The following is a 21,344-nucleotide window of genomic DNA, read 5'->3' on the forward strand; positions in this document are numbered from 1 at the left end:
CTAAAGATGGACGGGGCAGGTAGCGCCTTACACCGTACTCGTTTCCTGGCAGGATCTGGGCTGGCCGCGGGCTGGGTAGGGAACCTGCGCGGGTGAGGCCGGGTGAGGCCGGCAGGAGGGATCTGGACTGGCGGGCGGGCAGGAGAGCGGGCGGGGCGCTGTGGCTCGACCACGCCTTAGGATCCCAATCCCAGTTTCGGTGCCCGCGGAGGGAGGCTCTGGGAGTCGCGTTCTTCCGGCCAGGTGAGTGGGTCCGCGATGGGACGCTGCGCCCGTGGGGTGGGGGGCTTTAACCCTGTAGCCAGGCTGAAGCCCGAGCATGTGGGCGAGCCGGCTGGGGGCGGCGGGAGGGTTTCCCTGCAGCGACAGGTGCGGCCGGCTGGACCGCCTCCTTCCGGGCGCCGGGTGGCGCCGCCCTCGCCACTTTCCCGGCTGTCCTGACCGGGACAACGGCCACCTTGGGGCGGAAGCCAGAGTGGATTTTCCAGAGAAGAAGGCGAAGTCGGGAGGCGCACCGGTGGGTACAGCCGTCGAACCGGGAGGCTGCATGGGAGAGCCCCGCGAGAACTCTGGTGACCGTCAGAGGCGGCTGCGGCTCGCCGCTCCCCACCCCAAATCCCGAGGTAGTCCACCTTCTGGAGGCGGCAAAACTATAAGGGGCGGTTGTGCCTGTGTAAAGATAATCAGGCTTGATTCCTGTGACGTGCAGGGAACCATTTTTCTGGCCAGGACTGTGGCATTCCTAAGTCCCTGGCCCCAACCAAACAAAGACCTGCGATCTCAACGACCTGGATGGAGTCTAGGGGGCTCTGGAGCAACCCGTAAGACGTCAGGAGTTTCTATATGTTTAAGATGTGGTAAAATACCACTGACCATTCCTTTCGACACATTTAAATTTGTTGTTTATTTAAATGATAAAATGATGTATTTCAGAGACGTTTCCCACAGGTGAAGATGAGCTGAACCAGTTACAGAGAGTCACACTTTTAACAGTGAGTTAAATTAACCAGCAGGATGCCCTGTAAACCCTCCGTACCCTAGACACTTCAAACCTTGTTCAGTTTGTTTGTTGTGCTTTTGCTTCTACATTCTTTTGTTTTGATTTCTTTTTTTTCTTTTGAGATAGGCTTCCTGTCTCAGAAACAGTGCTGGCTGTCCTGAAACTCACTTTGTAGACAGGCTGGCCTCGAACTCACAGAGGTCCTTCTGCTTCTACCTCCAAAGTGCTGGGATTAAAAGTGTGTGCCACCAGTGGGCTTTGCGTCTACATTCTTAGGCATGTGTTGAATAGAAACTTAGGACAACAAAGGTAAATGTTGTTGGCTGACTGGTTTTATGTCAGCCTGACACAGGTTAGAGCCCCTTTAGAAGAGGGAATCTCAGTTAAGAAACTGTCCCTGACAGGTTGGCCTGTGGGTAAGCCTCTGGTGCATTTTCTCTGTCAATGATTGATGTTGGAGGGCCCAGCTCACTATTGGTAGTGTCATCCCTGGCCTGGTAGTCCTGGACACTATAAGAAGACAAACTAAGCAAGCCAAGAGGAGAAAGTCAGTAACCAGTACTTCTCCATGGCCTCTATGTTAGCTCCTGCCTCCAAGTTCCTGTCCTGACTTCCCTCAGCAATGGAGTGCGATCTGAGTGCTGCGACCTGAAATAAACCCTTTCCTCCCCCGGTTATGGTCATGGTGTTTATCACAGAAATAGAAACCCCCACTAAAGGCTGGAGAAATGGCTCAGCGGCTAAGAGCACACACTGCTCCTCCAGAGATTCCGAGTTCAATTCCCAGCACCTACATGGTGGCTCACAACCATCTATAGTGGGACCCGATGCCCTTTTCTGGCCTGTAGGCATACACGCAGATAGTGTACTCATACACATAAAATAAATATTCTTTTTGTTTGTTTGTTTTTTTTGTTTTGTTTTTTTTCCGAGACAGGGTTTCTCTGTAGCTTTGGTGCCTGTCTCGGAACTAGCTCTTGTAGACCAGGCTGGCCTCGAACTCCCAGAGATCCACCTGCCTCTGCCTCCCGAGTGCTGGGAATAAACATTCTTTAAAAAGAAAAGAAAGCAACTTCATCAAAATATGCCTAAGAAACTGAACAGAATCCTCAAAAGAAGAAACATGAATGACTAACACACATTTTAAAAGAAAAAAAAAGGCTGTGCGGTGGTGGTGCACGCCTTTAGTCCCAGCACTCGGAAGGCAGAGGCAGGCGGATCTCTGTGAGTTAAGACCAGCCTGGTCTACAAGAGCTAGTTCCAGGACAGGGTCCAAAACCACAGAGAAACCCTGTCTCGAAAAACCAAAAAGAAAAAAAAAAAAAATGAGACCTGGTGTCTTCCTTGCAGCAGTACATTGTATGCTTAATAAATAAATATTTTTTAATAAAAGTTTTCGGTAGCTACATATTTTACATCTGCTATGTCTAGAATGCAAGGCCTCACTGTGTCTGTGGCTAGCACTGTGATGCTTTGTATATTAGCGTCCTTATCTTAGCCTTCCCCTCTCCATGGTGCTCTAAACATCCACAAAGATCCTACTAAAACAAGCCAGATCACACCACTCCTCAACTTTGAATCTTCTGGCTCATCACCCCCTAATAGCCAGTGGATTTAAGGTCTCTGGTGAATCAGTCAGCTTCCCTTCTGTCCTGCGTCTCCTTCTGCCGCTGCCTTGCTGAGCTCTGTGACATGGCATTTCCCTAGCATGTTAGGCAATCCCTAAGGGCGTTTGGGTTTTCACTGTAGCTGTTTCATTTGCCTGAAGCGCTCCTTCCAGGCGTCTGCTTGGTTTCCCCTTCTCCTTTATTTCCATACTGTCACTTTCTCCGTGAAGACCCCTGGCTGTGCTAAAATGAAAGCCTATTGCCTGCAGTGTGCTCCCTACTCCTCTTTTAAAACGTTAATCCTGCACACCTTTAATCCTAGCACTTGGGAGGCAGAGACACGAGGATCTCTGTGAGTTCAAGGCCAGTTTAGTCTACAGAGCGAGTTCCAGGACAGCTCCAAACCCTGCTCGAAAACACCAAACCAAAACAAACCGAAAAAAAAACCCAACTTTGATCCTTAGTGCATTATGCATTTCACTTACCACCTGCTGCTCACAGTGGGATTTTAGTTCCGCAAAAGTGGGAAAGTTAAATACAGCCTTAATGTGCCTGATTTATCAAGGTTTTCAGTCAGTCATTGTTGACTAATGGGTCTCCTCCATTTTACCAGATAAAATAATGCCTTAGGATTTCCAAATGTTCAGCATAGAATACTTAAATATATTTCTGGATAATCTAATTGTTACATATGTTTAAAATGTGTTTATCATTTTACATACAATAATACTTGGATATAATTATGTCTGCCCCCTGAATCATTTTTGTAACTAAGTGATTTATAAAATAATTGGATTTTATTTATGGAGGATTAAGTAACTAGACATTCTAACTTTAATCTTGTCCACAGGTGTGAAAACCCCAAATGTCGTCAAGTGATGGAAGGTCCAGGATTCGGGACAGGGGCTACAGTGAGGTTCCAGGGGACATGCCTGGTCCCGATGGTACCATAAGAACCCTCCAGTCCCTTCAGAGCAGTGAGCTGGCTCTGAGCGCAGATCCTCTGCCGCCTCCCCCTCTCCCATTACAGCCACCATTCGGCCCGAGCTTCTCCTCAGATGACACAGAGGACCCAGCCATAGCACCAGACCTCAAGCCGGTAAGGCGCTTTGTCCCCGACTCCTGGAAGAACTTCTTCAGAGGGAAGAAAAAGGATCCAGAATGGGATAAGCCAGTGTCTGATATCAGATACATCTCGGATGGTGTGGAGTGCTCACCTCCGGCCTCTCCAGGGAGACCAAACCACTTCCCACCCAGTTCTTACAAAGATCCTTCTGGAGGGTCGGAAGGTGCCTTCAACTCCCAGCGGGGGGCAGATGCCATGTTTCCCCAGGACCCCTACTCATCCCTAGACCGGCGCACACAGACGGCGCGGACCTACAGTGAGAAGGTGGAGGAGTACAATATGCGATATGCCTACATGAAGTCGTGGGCAGGCCTGCTGAGAATTCTGGGTGTGGCTGAACTGCTTCTGGGGGCTGGCGTCTTCGCCTGTGTCACGGCTTACATCCACAAGGACAACGAGTGGTACAACTTGTTTGGATATACACAGCCCTATGGCACGGCAGGTCTGGGCAGCACCTATGGGGGTTATTACTACAGTGGCCCCAAGACCCCTTTCGTACTCGTGGTGGCTGGATTGGCTTGGATCGCCACTATTATTATTCTGGTGCTGGGCATGTCCATGTACTACCGCACCATTCTTTTGGACTCTAACTGGTGGCCCCTGACGGAGTTTGGCGTGAACGTCGCCTTGTTTATCCTGTACATGGCCGCAGCCATTGTCTATGTGAATGACACCAACAGAGGTGGACTCTGCTACTATCCATTATTTAACACGCCGATGAATGCAGTGTTCTGCCGGGTAGAAGGAGGTCAGATCGCTGCAATGATCTTCCTGTTTGTCACCATGATAGTGTATCTCCTCAGCGCCCTGGTCTGTCTAAAGCTCTGGAGGCATGAGGCGGCCCGGAGGCATAGGGAATTCATGGAGCAGCAGGAGGTAGGTGACTTTCTCAATACCTTTGTTTTGCTTTGCTTTGTTTTTCTGTTGCTGCAAAAAATACAGCATCCTTGTCAAGGTCTTTCTGGATCTGGATCTGTATTTAATTGAGCTAAATTTTAAGAGTCCTTGCTCAGTCCTTGCTTTGACTGGGATAACCCACAGTTATTGCGCGCGCACACACACACACACACACACACACACACACACACACGAGAGTATGGCTAATGCGAATGGTGGTTTAACCTTAACCCCTGCTGTTGGGAAGTTAAAACAGGACAATTCTGAGTTCAAGTCTAGCTTGGGCCATATAGTTTGAGGCCTGAGCTCCTTTTCAACCCTCTGTCTCAAAAAGGAAAAACAGAAAAGCATACGGTGACTTTGCCTAAAAAACAAACCCTGAATGACTGAGTTGTGGTAAACATAGAGGTCACCTACTGGCTTGTAATGGTTCATCATTATTTTGGAGAGGTCTGTATTCCAAAATAAGAAAGTACCGCGTTTATTTTTCTCACTTGAATTTTACTTATTAAAAATAGCAATAAAAATAATAAGTAATGAGATTAATATAGAGGAAAAAGTGATGGTGCTATGTAATGGACAAGATCATGTAAAAAGTCCCATTTGAAAGTATTTGAGTTTGACAGTAGCAAGCATTAGGTTTGCTGTGCTACTTCCGGTCTGCCCTGAGATATGTTGATGTTTTACACTTTCCAGTAGGTGCCGTGGAATCTCCTATTCCAAAGAAAATTAGTTTGCCTTAAATTTGTCCCTAATTAAGTCGACCTTATTGTAAGCATTTCCATTCCTGCTTTCCCCAAGGCTTCCTAGATTCTATATAATTGCACATGTAAAAATAAAGATTAAACCCTGTCCCTTTAAGAGCACATTTTATGAATGTGATACATGTTTGTTTATTTGAGACGTGGTCTCACTGTGTGGTCCTAGCTGGCCTGGAACTCATTATATAGACCAGGACTTCATAGAGCTCCACCTGTCTCGGCCTCTGCTGGGATCAAAGGTGTGCTCCACCATGCCCTGCAAGTGATTTTTATAACACGTATATGGTAATCAAGAAACTTTGGATGGGGCTGGAGAAATGGCTCAGCGGTTAAGAGCACTGACTGCTCTTCCAGAGGACCCGGGTTCAATTCCCAGCACCCACATGGCAGCTCACAACTGTCTGAAAAATCCAGTTCCAGGGGATCTGACACCTTCACACCAATGCACATAAAATAAAGATAAATAAATCATAAAAAAAAAAGAAACTTTGAATGGTCTAGAGTGAATCTGTGAAAGTACTTCTATTGTTACAAAGTTACTTTGAAAAGTGTACCTCAGCTGGTGGGGGGGAGGGTTTGCACACACCTTTAATCCCAGCACTTGGGAGGCAGAGGCAGGTGGATCTCTGTGAGTTCGAGGCCAGGCTGGTCTACAGAGCTAGTTCCAGGACAGGCTCCAAAGCCACAGAGAAACACTGTCTCAAAAAAACAAAAAAAAACAAAAAAAAAAAAAAAAGCAGTCTTGGCAACTTTATCAAATTCTATCTCAAAATAAAGCGTGAGAAAAGGGCTGATGTAGCTCAGTCTTAGAGTGCTTGCCCAATTTGCTTCAGGCCCTGGGTTCAATTATCACTGCAGTCAAAACCAAAGAAAGAAAGAAAAGAAAAAAAATTGTACCTTAGCCCTTCAAGAGTATTTTCTTTCTTTTTTCTTTTTTTTTTTGTTTTTTGTTTTTTGAGGTTTTTTTTTGTTTTGTTGTGGGTTTTTTTGTTGTTGTTGTAAGACAGGATTTCTCTGTTTAGCGCCTCTGACTGCCCTGGAACTCGCTCTGTAGACCAGGCTGGCCCAAACTCAGAGAGCTCTGCCTGCCTCTGCCTTCCTAGTATTGGGATTAAGGTTTGTGTCACCAGTGCCTGGCCTGGTATTGCTCAAGTTTAAGTCTCTATGTATAAATTGAAGAATTTTACGAGTTTTCTTTTGGTTTTGGAACAGGATTTTACTATACAGCTATGGCTGGCCTGACACTGTGTATCAAGCTGACCTTGCTCAGCCTCTGAGGTGCTGGTGTTACAGGGATGCGCCTCTGCCCCCCACCTAAGAACTTTTAATTGTAATGTGTGGGATTCAAAACAGGAAAACTTAGACTCCTCCTCATAAGTTTTTGCTAGCTTAATATTAATTTTTAATTATTTAAATTTCATAAGTCTACTACATTAATATAATTATTATTAGCATAATGTTTTTCCTTCAATAAAAATGTATTTTGTGGTGGTGGCACACTCCTTTTCCCAGCACTTGGCAGGCAGAGGCAGGTTGATCTCTGAGTTTTAGGCTAGCTTGGTCTTTAGAATGAGTTCCAGGACAGTAGGGCTACACAGAAAACCCTGTCTTATGCAAAAACTCCAACAATTAGTTTTGTTTTATTTGAGAAGAGGTATTATTATGTAGCCCAGGTTGGACTCAAACTGATTATATAGCCCAGGATGACTTACCACTTACCACAGTCCTCCTGCCTCAGCCTCCCAGAGAGTTAGAATTTCAGGCATAAGCTAGTGTGTTCATCTTAAAAACTTTATATAAGAATTTTTTTTACAATATTTGATTAAACTTGAATTATTGAAGGTGATATTACAGCCTTTGGCGGTTTTTCTTCAATTAATTTTATAAAGTGACTGTATTAACTTTTCTATTGTCCAAAGTGCTGGACATGGTAAGTCACATCTGTAATCCCAGCACTTGGGGCAGAAGCAAGAAGACAGCCGCAAGATTAAGGCCAGCCTAATTATATAGTGAGTTGTAGGCTAGCCTAGGCTATGTAACAAGATCATATCTCATAAACAAAACAAAATAACAATATAATCACCCAAGATAAAGTAACCAGGAATAAATAAAATCTAGGTAATTCAAGCAACCTACCTAATAGTAACCACCATTCCCACATCTCCAAATCCTCCCGGCTAACTAACAGGGAAACACAGTCACCTGACATCTTCTGGTTCCCTACTGGTCCATAGGTGAACAAGTACGTAGAACAGACATCAAGAAGAGAGTCAACTCCCAGACATTGAGATTGGGTTAGAAGTGCAAATGGATGGAAACATTGAAAAATTAGCTTCTAGGGCTGGAGAGATGGCTCAGCGGTTAAGAGTGCTGACTGCTCTTCCAGAGGTCTTGAGTTCAATTCCCAGCAACCACATGGTGGCTCAAAACTATCTATAATCAGATCTGGTTTCTCTTCTGGCCTGCAGGCAGGACACTGTATACATAAATAAGTCTTTTAAAAAAAGAAAATTAGCTTCTATATTTTACACGCGCGCGTGCGTGCGTGTGTGCGTGTGTGTGTGTGATGTACACTTGCATGTGGGGGCCAGAAGAGGGCATGGGATCCCCAGATGCTGAATTTACAGGCAGTTGTGAGTCTCTGCAAGAGCAGTAAGCACTCCAGACTGTTGAGCTATTGAGAAGTCATTTTAACTCTTTTGTTGGTGTTATTATTGTTTCAGATAAATGACCCATCATTGTCATCAAAAAGGAGAATGGTAAGAGCAACATTAAGTTATCCTGTATCTGTGGATTTGCTAAACATTTATCTCTTGTGTATATTTGTTGACAATAGACTCATCCATGCATGAAACTATGATGCCACACTCGGATGAAGACTTTTGGCTCTTTTCTACACTGTAAGGACCGGATTAGGCAGTTCTCCCTTGATCCCCTTTTCATTTTGTTACATGAACTTTTTGTAATGAGTATGGTTGGTCTTCCTTATATGTATGTTTATTTGATGTGAATTCTTGCTGTGTGGCCCAGGCTGGCCTTTAATGCATGCTGCCTGCACCTGCTTCTGCCTCCTGTGCTATGGGACTCTTGACTTACCAACTATGCCTGGCTAATTTTCTTCAATGGAAATCATTATTCCTGAGGCTGGGGTATAGCTCAGTTGGTAGACTGCTTGCCTAGCATGTATGAAGCCCTGGATTCTCTCCCCCCACCCCACCCAGCGCTGTACAAACTGAGCATCCTGGCCCATGGCTGTAATCCTAGTTTGTGGAAGGTGAATGCAGGAGAATCAGAAGTTCAAGGTCATTGTCTGTTAGAGTTTCTATTGCTGTGATAAAACACCAGTACCATAAACAACTTGGGCGCACATCAGTCCGTCCCTGAAGGGAAAAGTCAGGACAGATACTTAAGCATAGCAGTGTACACATATACACACACATTTGACATGGGAAATCTATTTTATAATGCCAGCACTCGTTAACAGATAATGTCAAGACCTAGTATCAAAATTATGCAGAATGCTAACATTTGGAAGCCTATTCACAATATCCTAAGTATTTGGAATAAAGGTCAGTGGTAGAATGCTTACCTGCCTGATGTGTTTGAGGCCCTGGGTTTAATCCCCATCCCTGAAATCCTTCCATTTATTCATCCGTCCATCCCTCCATCCATCATCTTTGGGGACATTTAAAGGTGTTTTTTTGTTGTTGTTTGTTTGTTTTTTTCTTCTGAGACAGGGTTTCTCTATATAGCCTTTGCAGTTGCTTACTTCCCAGTACCAGGAAGGACAGGGTCACCTCACTGGGCTGCAGTATGGCGGTGATGTGGTAACACTAATTATTCTTGTCCTGGGTAGAATTGTCTGGACTTTGTGGTCATTCCCACTGAAGGCAGTGGGATTTACCAATGGACTTCAGTACAGAACAGAGTCAACCTAAAAAGCCAGGAAGATGCAAGGGAAAGCAGCCCTCAGTATCCAGCAGTCGGGTCCCCGCTGGATGGGATGCAGAGATGGGACTATTAAGATCTGCCAGAGAGTTCTGGGACTTGGCTTTCAGTCTGCCTAGAGCCAGACAGCGTGTCCAGGAGGCCCTGAAATAGTTAAGAATGATGGTAGAATGCCCGTTCTTTTTTTTTGTTGTTGTTTGTTTGTTTTTTTCTTCTGAGACAGGGTTTCTCTATATAGCCCTGGCTATCCTGGAACTTGTTCTGTATACTAGACTGGCCTCGAACTCCGCCTGCCTCTGCCTCCCAAGTGCTGGGCCTAAAGGTCTGCACCACTATCTAGCCAAAACATATCCCTTTAAAGACCTCTCGAGAGATGGAATCCAGAAATAGCTTAGGGGTATTTCAATCACATTAATCAGCTGGACTTAGCCAATGAGATAGAAAGTTCTAGAACCCGGCTTTCCATGGGTGTGATTTATTTCACCTGCCTTCCCCTGAATCCTGTGAGGGCCGGTTTGGGAGAAAGAGTGACTGACACCTTGATGAACTTTACAATTAGGCTGCTCTGAATCAGGGCTCTGGTGCAGCTTCCTTCTTGCCCTTTGATCCTGTGGAAATTACTTATCTTCTCTGAACTTGAATTTCCTGTCCATCATTTGGGCTGTAGAGTAGGCTGAACCTTATTTTTTATATTATATTTTATTTTATTTTTGGTTTTTTGAGACAGGGTTTCTTGGGGTTTTTTGTTTGTTTGTTTTGTTTTGTTTTATTTTTATTGAGCTCTGCATTTTTCTCTGCTCCCCTCCCTGCCTCTCCCTTAACCCCTTCAACCCTCCCCCAAGGTCCCCATGCTCCCAATTTACTCAGGAGATCTTGTCTTTTTCTACTTTCTACTTCCCGTGTAGATTAGATCTATGTAAGTCTCTCTTAGTGTCCACATTGTTGTCTAAGTTCTCTGGGATTGTGGTTTGTAGGCTTTTTTTTTTTTTTTTTTTTTTTTTTTTGGTTTTCTTTGCTTTATCTTTAAAAACCACCTATGAGGGCTGGTGAGATGGCTCAGCAGTTAAGAGCACTGACTGCTCTTCCAGAGGTCCTGAGTTCAATTCCCAGCAACCACATGGTGGCTTACAGCCATCTGTAATGAGATCTGGTTCCCCCTTCTGATGTGCAGGTGTACATGGAAGGAATGTTGTATACATAATAAAAAAGTGAATCTAAAAAAAAAAAAATCACCTATGAGTGAGTGCATGTGATAATTGTCTTTCTGGGTCTGGGTTACCTTACTCAAAATGATGTTTTCTAGTTCCATCCATTTTCCTGCAAAATTCAAGCTGTCATTTTTTTCTGCTGTGTAGTACTCCATTGTGTAAATGTACCACATTTTCCTTATCCATTCTTCAGTCGAGGGGCATTTATGTTGTTCCCAGGTTCTGACTATGACAAACAATGCTGCTATGAACATAGTTGAGCACATGTCCGTGTGGCACGATTGAGCATCCTATGGATATATACTCAAAAGTGGTGTTACTGGGTCTTGAGGAAGGTTGTTCCCTAATTTTCTGAGAAATGGCCACACTGACATCCAGAGGGGTTGTACCAGCTTGCATTCCCACCAGCAATGCAGAAGTGTTCCCTTTTCCCCACAACCTCTCCAGCATAAGTTGTCATCAGTGTTTTTGATCTTGGCCATTCTTTCAGGTGTAAGATGGAATTTCAGAGTTGTTTTGATTTGCATTTCTCTGATGACTAAGTATATAGAACATTTCCTTAAGTGTCTCACAGACATTTTAGATTCCTCTGTTGAGAGTTCTCTGTTTAGGTCTGTACTCCATTTTTTAAAATTGAATTATGTGTTCTTTTGGTGTCCAATTTCTTGAGTTCTTTGTATATTTTGGAGATCAGACCTCTGTCTGATGTGGGGTTAATGAAGATCTTTTCCCATTCTGTAGGCTGTCGTTTTGTCTTGACCGTGTCCTTTGCTTCTCAGTTTCCGGAGGTCCCATGTATTAATTGTTTCAGTGTCTGTGCTGCTGGGGTTATATTTAGGAAGTGGCCAATGCATTCAAGTGTACTTCCCACTTTCTCTTCTATAAGGTTCAGTGTGGCTGGCTTTATGTTGAGGTCTTTGATCCATTTGGACTTGAGTTTTGTGCATGGGGATAGATAATGGGTATATTTTCATTCTTCTACATGTTAATATCCAGTTATGCCAGCACCATTTGTTAAATATGCTTTCTTTTTTCCATTTGATATTTTTTGCTTCTTTGTTAAAAATCAGGTGTTTGAAGATGTGTGGATTGATATCTGAGTCTTCTGTTCAGTTCCATTGGTCCTCCTGTCTGTTCCTATGTCAATACCAGGCTCTTTTCAGTACTGTAGCTCTGTAGTAGAGTTTGAAGTCAGGGATTGTGATGCCTCCAGAAGTTCTTTTATTGTACAGGATTGTTTTGGCTGTCCTGGGTTTTTTGCTTTTCCATATGAAGCTAAGTACCGTTCTTTTGAGGTCTTTGAAGAATTTTTCTGGGATTTTAATGGGCATTGTGTTGAATCTGTAGATTGCTTTTGGAAAGATTGCTGAGACAGGCTTTCTCTGTAGCTTTGGAGCCTGTCCTGGAACTCGCTCTGTAGACCAGGCTGGTCTCGAACTCACAGAGGTCCACTTGTCTCTGCCTCCCAAGTAAGTAGGAGGCAGAGACAGACACACACACTGAAAATGGCATGGGTGTTTGAAGCCTCAAAGCCCACCCCAGTGACACACCTCCTCCAGTAATTTCTTTCCAAGCAGTTCCTCCAACTGGGGATCAGGTATTCAAACATATGAGCCATAGGGGCCGTTGTCATGCCGACAACATCAGTAAGACGCCTTGCTTCTGTTCCTTATTCTGTCCCCACTTGTTTGCCTTGGGTCCCCGAGGCTTGTGATGTGATCTCCTCCCATCAGTCTTGTGGGCTTGGAGCTTCTCCTTTCCTGGTTCCTTTTCTTGGGCAGGTTAACAGCTTCCACTAGCTCAGGCCTGTGCCATTTGGTGAGGTAAGAGCTGGTGGCTTTGACAGTGAGCTAAAGTTAAACCAAACCTCAAGACCAGTCCGGAAGCAGGGAGGTGGGGAGACAAAGGACTTTTAAAAGCTGCCAGAGCAATGGAGGGCAAGGCTTCAGAATCCTTCATTGTGTGTTTGCGCTCTTTTGTTGGTTTTTGTTTTGTTTGTATTATGTAGAGAAGAAAGGAGTTTCTACATCGGGACGTCATTTTCCTGTAGCTGTGGCTGGCACTGCCTGCCTTATTCATTAGGCTTGTTTCCAGTATGCATCTGGAACTTCAGGGTGCTTTAGCATGTGAACAATATACATTTAATCAAATAGGTTTTCTGCATCTTTTTCATATAAAGTGTCAGGGAATCTTGGGTTATGGTACAGTGCATTGGCGGAACACAGCTAGCCTGGCATGCTCAAATCCTCTGGGGTCAGTCTCTAGCATCACAAAAATCAAACACTTGCAGAATTTAGTTGGGTTTTTTCGGATTAGTTGCTGTGTGACCTTGGAGGGTTCAATTAGCCTTTCTGAACCTTACCTTATGCATCGGACCCTTCTTGCATCTACCCGCCTTGGGTGTTCTGGGTGCAGTGCAGTTAAATGCTGAGCTACCTTTGACTGCGTGTTCTAGAAGATTCCTCTGCATTTTCCATTCATGTGTCCCGTCTGCTGGCTTTGTTAGAAACCTCTCCCAGTCCTTCGCAGCCATTTTTCTTCTTTCCTGAATATGTAATATTTTTTATTGCTTTGTAATATGCTGATTAGGAGCGGGAGACGCCGGCGTCTCTGCGCTGCCGTTTCCCGACGTGACTCTGTTCAGCTGTTGCGTTGAGACCATCTTTGTGTGTTTAAGACACGGAACTCTCAACAGTTGTTTTTTTCACGTTTCGTCTTCCTACTCCCGCTTCGTTCTCTCCCAGTAACTTGGGTGGACTCTTTCCCTGTTCCCTCGTACAGTCGATTCTTTATCTCTTTTCCTGCAGTGCGAAGTGGCCACCAGTGACAGACAGAGAGACCAAGAAGTTAATCTCAAGGAGTCGAGAACAGTGAAAACGACCCCTGAGCTTCAAAGCGGGCACATCCCTCCGGGCTACATTCCCAAGCCCATCGTGATGCCTGACTACGTGGCGTGAGTCCATCCCGGTTTTTCTAGTATCTTCTAGTTTGTCATCAAGCCAGCACTGTGTTTAAAGTAATTTATGTGAGCGGTCGTTTGTTATCCAGGGTAAGGTTCGCCAGGCCTGGGCATTGAGTGAGCCGACCCGATTCAGCTATTCAGCTTGCGTTTCCCACTCTGTGGATAGAACCCAGGGTCTTGAGCCTGCTAGGGAAGTGCCACCAGAGACCTCCTGCAGGTAAAGTTGTCACCCCTGATTTGTGATTTTCCTCAGAAAATATCCTGTGATTCGGACGGATGACGATCGAGAACGTTACAAAGCTGTGTTCCAAGACCAGTTCTCAGAGTACAAAGAGCTGTCTGCGGAAGTGCAGGCCATCCTGAGGAAGTTCGAGGAGCTGGATGCGGTGATGAGCAGGCTGCCACGTCATGCTGAAAACCCCCAGGTCAGTGGCCACCCCTGCTGAGAGGAGACTGCCATGTGTTGGTAGTCCCGAACGCCTATCTGCTGTCTATCAAAGTGTTTGAGCAAGGTCACTAGGCAGCATTTCTATTCCTGTCAGTAGAGCACTGTGTGCAGAGCCTTAGGTTTGATCCCATCGCTACCAAAAAAAAAAAAAAAAAAAAAGAAAAAGAAAGAAAAAAAAAGAACTGTAAAAATTTTATAACTTAATGTTTTACCATTGCTGCCTTCTTTTTGTTTTGTTTTTTTTTCTTGTTTTTGTTGTTGTTGTTTTGTTTTGTTTTCTGAGACAGGGTTTCCATATAGCTTTGGAGTCTGTCCTCGAACTAGCTCTTGTAGACCAGGCTGGCCTCAAACTCACAGAGATCCTCCTGCCTCTGCCTCCCGAGTGCTGGGATTAGAGGCGTGCACCACCACCTCCCGGCTTCTTTTTGTCTTTTTATCTGGCACTGGAGATCAAAGGGTCTTGGTGTGACAGACAGCACTCTGCCGTTCTCAGCCCCCCACCTTCAGTTATTAAACACTTTATTTTCTTATTTAAGTAAAATGTGAACTTGCCAAAGATATGTGCCGCCAGAGTGTTGAAGGACACAAATGGTGCAGTCAGAGCAGGGTAACAAGAGGGGGGCTATGGGCAGGGCATTCCCTACCCGTCTCAGTCACAAGGGAAGAGGGCACTGTGGGGGTGCTGAGAGCAGAGCTAAGCCCTAGACAGCCACAACCGAGTGACCACAGGATTAAAGCAAAGACAAAAGCCATGGGGGAGATGATAATTATGGGAATGAGAGGACATTTTCTCTGAAACCTTCTTTGAAAAATGCTACGGGGTAAACCAGAAGCAGTGGCGCACGCCTTTAATCTCAGCAGTGAAGAGGCAGAAGCAGGCGGCTCTCTGGGTTTGAGGCCACCCTGGTCTATAGAACTAGTTCCAGGATAACCAGGACTACACAGAGAAAAGCTGTCTTGAACCCCCCCCCCAAAAAAAAGATAAAAGATGGTTAGGCTTGGGTGGCGCACGCCTTTAATCTCAGCACTCAAGAGACAGAGGCAGGCAGGTCTCTGAGGACTGCACAGTGAGACCCTGTCTGTGTTCTAGGAAGCAGGAGAAACCCAGCAAACACTGAACTAGTGGGTCAGGCACTACCATTTGGGAAATACTCAAGGCCAATGGGTGCAAAACGGTAACCAAGTTTAGAGGTCTTCAGAGGTGTGCAAGAAGAGCCGTGTTTGTTGGCCAAGCCTGCAGGGCCGGCTGCTTGGGAACTGAGCAGGAGAAGCTCCTGAACCCAGGAGTTCTAGGCCTGGGGAACGTTGTGAGATCTTGTCTCAAAAGAAGTTGTGTAGAAAAAGAAGTCATGTAAGAAAAACAAGGCATTCATGGAGAAATGGAAATATTTCTGTAGTCCTCTGTCTTACTTCTATTTATATAATATATAAATTATATTTATATATAATACTTATTTGATTACATAATATATTTATGTTTAGTATAAAATGTATAATAAAATTAGAAGGGACCTTCTACTAGCTCTTCTCAGGAGTCGAACAGTCCCGGCCTCTTCCTGGAGCACACCTGACTCACGAGGAGAGCTGTCCAGGGAGGATGAAGATGAGGGAAAGGGCCAATGTGGTGGTTTTTATTTATCTCTCTATCAGGATCATTGCGAATAAGTGAACCTCCTGACAAGCGTTTGAAGGTTATGGATATTGTTTGTGGTGGGGGAAGAATCTTAGGACAGACGGTTCACCCAGGGTCACACGGCTGCTTGTAACACTTGGCGGGGCCAAGAGCACTGCCTGGCAGGGAATTAGTTGCAAATGTTTGTGAATTATATTTTGTGTAGCTATTTTCATTCTAGCTTTGTGCAAAAAACAGGGAGGTTTGTGTTTTGAGGCAGGGTCCCCCTCTGTCAGCTCAGACTGACTTTGAATTCAGAGTGGTCCGACGTCTGCCCCCAAGTGCTAGAATTGCAAGCGTGTGACATCGTGCTTGGCAAAAAATAGGTTTTTTGTTCCAATTCCCAGTGTGCTTTGAGACATGATTTGAGTAAATGCAGGTTTTAACTAAAATAAGATAAAAATATATTAATTTTAGGAACACGAGAGAATTTCAAGAATCCATGAAGAGTTTAGGAAGAAAAGGAATGTGAGTAAATGAGCTGTCTTTGTCCGCGTCCGCGTCTCCATTAGTTGGTGATAACTGGTAGACCTCCAGTTTCTTTTACGCTAAATTATGAAATGTCTCCCATGGAGTCTCTATTGACTTGTGAGATTCCGCAAAGGGCGGAGTTGGGAAAAATCCGGGAGGGACCTTTATTCATATTTCCCACACTTGCTCTTCATATATGTTGACGACTAAAGGTTCCTCTCTGCTCTCCATATTCCCCTCAGTTTTCCTGTGACCCTAAAGCACGGGTTGTCTTGTGTTGACAGAGAGCGTGAGTGTTCTAATTATCAAATCGTATCTGCCGGGTAACCCCGCTGCTTTCTGTGCGAGGACGTGTCTGTCGGTCACGGAGGAAAGCTGAATTAATAACTGTTTCTTTCGTAGGACCCTTCATTTCTGGAAAAGAAGGAGCGTTGTGATTACCTCAAGAACAAACTTTCTCACATAAAGCAAAGAATTCAAGAGTATGATAAAGTAATGAACTGGGATACGCAAGGTTATTCTTAGCCCGTTTGAAACTGTTTTTATAGCCAACTGTCTCTTCACTGCCTTTATATGCTGGGCTCATGGGTGAGAAGCGGGCTCTTCCAGGTCAGTTTCTGCTTGGTTTAATATCCAAGGTTAAACGCTGTGATTTTACTCAGACATTTCAGACCTACCTAGAGCCTTTCCTGAGACTGGCGAAACCGTGTATTCACCTGATTCCAGTTTCATGTTTTTCTCATTAAAATGTGTTGCCGTTTTAGATATCCGTCTCTGGGGAGGGGCGAGCTCAGAACCCCCAGTTCTGATCTTGCTTTTTCCTTCATTCAGGCTGCTTCCTTCAGTTTCTCTAGGAATTTCTCTTCGTAAGAGAAGTTCTTAGGAGACTCTTCCTAGGGAAGTCACGAGGACTTGAAGCAAAGATCGGTTGTCACACATTGTGATCTTGGGCCACTTGATTAAGCCTCTGTGCCCTTTGCTGCTGTAAGATGGAAGTAGGGTGGTACCTACCTCATAGGGCAGTCAGAGCAGCGCATCTGTGCGGGAAGTGCTGCGGGCGTGTTGCTGCATGGGTGAGCTACCTAGGATGTGTCTCAAGGAACAGTCTTTAACCAGCGGTTAACCAAAAAAGATTGTCTTTGTGCCTTAAGTAGATGTCTCGCTGTTGTCTGTGACCATGCATATGTCCCCAAGTCCCCCGCCTAGCCTGTCTTGTGCACATGGGAATGACACCTTTTATTGACTTGGTTCTCTCCAAGATTCATTAGCACACTTCATCTTACCGATAACCTCCTGGTTGACGTTTTATTCATCAGAAAAGTTTTACTATTTTTTTTTTAAAGAAATTGTTGGCAGGCAGGAGATGTAGATCAGTGGTCAAGGATTTTCCTGGCAGGCTTAGAAGAAACCCTGATCCCTAGTAACGTCAAAAAAAAAAAAAAAAAAGAAAATTAACCAGGCGGTGGTGGTGTGCAGGCCCTTAATCCCAGCACTTGGGAGGCAGAGGCAGGTGGATCTCTGGGTTCAAGGCCAGCCTGGTCTACAAGAGTTCCAGAATGGGCTCTAGAAACCCTGCCTTGAAAAACAAACAAATAAATAAATAAAATTTTTAAGATGCTGAAGATGTAGCTGGGTTGATAGAACAACTGCCCAGCCTGTGTGAAGGTTCAGTCCCAGCACTGCATAAACAGTGCATTGTGTTTAATGCCTGGGAGGCAGGAAGATAAGGAGTTCAAAGTCAACCTTTGCACAGTGAGTTCAAGGCCAGCCTGGACTAAGTGAAGTCCTGTCTTGAAAAATAAAAATAAATTAAAAAAAATAAAAAAAATTAAGATGGAGAAGAAAAAAACACTACTTCTGGTTTCTCTCTATTCAGCAGGATCTAGCCAATTATTTCCCTGATAGAATTATGGTTTCTGCCTCATATAGCTTCCATTCAGATAACTGATTAATGTCCAAAGGATTTTACATAGTGGAGAAACCAGAGTAACACATGGAACAGGCAGAAAGTTCCAGCTTCTACATGACCTAACTTGTCTTTCTGAGTGACGGGCAGTACATCTGCAAATTCAAATAAGTAAATAAATAAGTCGATAAAATATGGTGGTGTGCACAATGTCCTAGCATTCAGCAGCTGAGGCAGAAGGATGTCAAGTTCAAGCCAGCTTGGGCTACAAAGCAAGACTCTGTTGTCTTGTTTTGTTTTTAAATGTGAGATATTCTCATTTTGTACATTTAAAAATATCTAGCTTAACATTAAAATTAAATGTTAAGGACATTTAACTTTGTGAAACTTTATTTTACTGTATTATAAATGTTAATCTTTTAAGACTGATGCTGTAGAACCGATTCTTTTTTAATGTTATATCAATGCATAGATGCATTAAAATGTCAATTACCTGCTATTTTGTGTGTGTTCTTTGTTGCTTTTCAAACATTCCTATGTTCACCAAGAATGTTCTTGAAGCTGGGCGGTGGTGGCGCACGCCTTTAATCCCAGCACTCGGGAGGCAGAGGCAGGCGGATCTCTGTGAGTTCAAGACCAGCCTGGTCTACAGAGCTAGTTCTAGGACAGGCTTCAAAGCCACAGAGAAAACCCTGTCTCGAAAAAAAAAAAAAAAAAAAAAAAAGAATGTTTTTTTTTTTGTTTTTTTTTTTTGTTTTTTTTTTGGTTTTTCGAGACAGGGTTTCTCTGTGGTTTTGGAGCCTGTCCTGGAACTAGCTCTTGTAGACCAGGCTGGTCTCGAACTCACAGAGATCCGCCTGCCTCTGCCTCCCAAGTGCTGGGATTAAAGGCGTGCGCCACCACCGCCCGGCAAGAATGTTTTTGAAAGTACTTTCCTTAATCAGAAAATAAACTGGAGGGCTGGTTAAGAGCTCACACTGCTCTTGCAAGGGACCTGTGACCTCTTCCCATTACCCACATCGGGTTGCTGACAATCACCTGTACCTGCCACCTTTGCCTTCCCTGGCACTGCACATACCCACACAGACACACTCATACATCATACATGTAATTAAAAGATAATAAAAACAAATCTTTTGTTCTTGTTTCCAAGACAGGGATTCTCTGTGTAGCCCTGACTGTCCAGGAACTCACTCTGTAGACAGGCTGGCCTTGAACTCAGAGACCCGCCTTCCTCTGCCTGAGTGCTGGGATTAAAGGCGTGGGCCACCATTGCCCAGCTAATAATTATTTTCTTAAAAAGAAACTGGAAAGTCATGAATACCTGTAGGTCACAGTGCTCAGGTGACTTAATATTGTCTCCTATCCTGTTTGAGCAAACTGTGGGTCACACCACTAGAAATGCATGCCTGTGAGCTCAGGACTTGGATCCTAGCACCCAGTCAGAGGTCGGAGGATCCCAGAAAGTTCCAGACCCACTAGGGCTGAAATCCAAAACAAACAACAACAAAACAAGCTAGGAAAGTCGGGGAGTTCCCAGAAAACTGGGCCATTGGCTCTGGAGAAAGAGACAGGGAGAACCCAGCCTGGTATATGGTGACTTGGCAAGACCCAGGCTAGTGGGAAAAGCACTTCGGAGGCAGAGACAGGTGGATTTCTGAGTTTGAGGCCAGCCTGGTCTACTGAGTTCCAGACACTAAACACTAAATGTTTAGTCTCAAACACTAAAATACAAAAACCTAGATTTGTATGATTCTGCTTTTATTTTTGGTTAAAGTTAGATGAGGTAATTTTTCTGAAATCCACATTTTTGTGCTTATCACTTATTTCATTTTAATGTAATTTTATATATTATTGTCTTAAGGTTTTTGATGTTCATGTCAGATGATGGAGAGAACAAGGAATGAGAATTAGGTCTAAGCTATATGACCTCATCAAGTCTTCCTGACTGAACAATGAGATCAGGCGACAGAAAGTTCAACAGCCATGTTGTCACTGCCTGAATATCCTGATGTTTAGTTTTATAGAGTTGGCTTAGTGAGGTTACTGGTAAGAACTTTCCCTTGAGTCAAAGAATAATTCATTGTTAATGAAGGGAGGCATGATCTCATCGTGTAATCAGGACTCTGGGGGCTGTGTATATGGGCTCAGCCTGTTATCTCCACAGTGACATTCATATACTCAGACAGAAGCGATTCACAAAGACCAAAGCCACAGTGTACTAGTTAGTCACCGTGAAAGGGGAGAAGCGGGCTGGGACCCGGGACATTTTCTGGTAACAGGGCAAAGATTCGGTTCCTTCTTTATGAGGAAGTTAGGTGGCTGTGGAGATGGCTGTCAAGAAGGCACTTGTGTCCTAAGCATGAGGACCTGCGTTGGGTCCCCAGGATCCAAGCAGAAAGGTATGACAGCGAAGTGCATTTGCAGTCCCAGCAAAGGCAGGAAGGACAGACAGGCAGATCCCTGATGCCCACTGCCCGGCTGGCTCACCCTATGAAAGTTCCAGGCCGGGCTGGAGAGATGGCTCAGAGGTTAAGAGCACTGGCTGCTCTTCTAGAGGTCCTGAGTTCAATTCCCAGCAACCACATGGTGGCTCACAGCCATCTGTAATGAGATCTGGCGCCCTCTTCTGGCGTGCGGGCATACATGGAGGCAGAATGTTGTATACATAATAAATAAATCTTAAAAAAAAAAAAAAAAAGAAAGTTCCAGGCCAAGGAGAACCTGTCTCAAACGAAAGCCCGAGGGACAGCACCCTTGGTCGTTCTCTGAACTCCACAGCCAGGTGCGCTGGCACACGTGGGAAAAAGAACCACAGGAGAGATGGGGGAGGGCAACGTGGGAGGAGGACCAATAAGAGCAAAGTAAGACAACATGGATGAGAATACCACAACAAAGCCCATTAGCTTGTGTGCTAGCTTAAATAATATTTTTCTTTATTTAGTAACAATTTTTAAAACAATTATTTGGGTCCTCACTACCTGGATTAGTCTGGCCCCTAATTCACAGTGATCTGCCTGCCTCTGCCTCCCAAGTGTTGGGAGTAAATGCTGGATTGCCATACCCAGCTAAGATAAATGATTTTCTTGTAGCCCTTAGGCTTCTGGCTTCTATCTCTGATGTCCTTGTAAACAGGCTCTGGGTATATACGTGCATGAAACAAACATGGAGATTGATATGGGAATCTCTTTTTTGTTACTCAAAGTATATTCACTAAACACTAGTTTGCTGAAATAAAAGTGAATAACAGGACAAAGGGCCCCAGATATAAGGAGCTTTCAGGCACCCCTCCTCCAGGTATGAACTTCCAGACTTAATTCCTTGGCCATGTAGAGGCT

General features: G+C 44.6%; 1 protein-coding gene across 4 annotated transcripts; it reads left to right on the plus strand.

Moving 5' to 3' along the window:
* Positions 1 to 200: 200 nt before the first annotated feature.
* On the plus strand, positions 201 to 18,491 carry Marveld2 (MARVEL domain containing 2). Of its 4 annotated transcripts, none has more exons than XM_057789688.1 (7): positions 201 to 243; positions 3,458 to 4,609; positions 8,115 to 8,150; positions 13,355 to 13,500; positions 13,763 to 13,934; positions 16,047 to 16,097; positions 16,503 to 18,491. In XM_057789688.1, the coding sequence occupies exons 2-7, from the start codon at positions 3,473 to 3,475 to the stop codon at positions 16,623 to 16,625; spliced, it is 1,665 nt and encodes a 554-aa protein (XP_057645671.1). In that variant the 5' UTR covers positions 201 to 243; positions 3,458 to 3,472; the 3' UTR covers positions 16,626 to 18,491. The 4 variants fall into 4 exon arrangements, with proteins under 4 accessions (XP_057645671.1, XP_057645672.1, XP_057645673.1 ...); XM_057789689.1 differs by lacking the exon at positions 201 to 243 and adding an exon at positions 470 to 517; XM_057789690.1 differs by lacking the exon at positions 201 to 243 and adding an exon at positions 561 to 623.
* Positions 18,492 to 21,344: the final 2,853 nt, after the last annotated feature.

Source organism: Chionomys nivalis, chromosome 15 (assembly GCF_950005125.1).
Source record: "Chionomys nivalis chromosome 15, mChiNiv1.1, whole genome shotgun sequence".
Lineage (NCBI taxonomy): Eukaryota > Metazoa > Chordata > Mammalia > Rodentia > Cricetidae > Chionomys > Chionomys nivalis.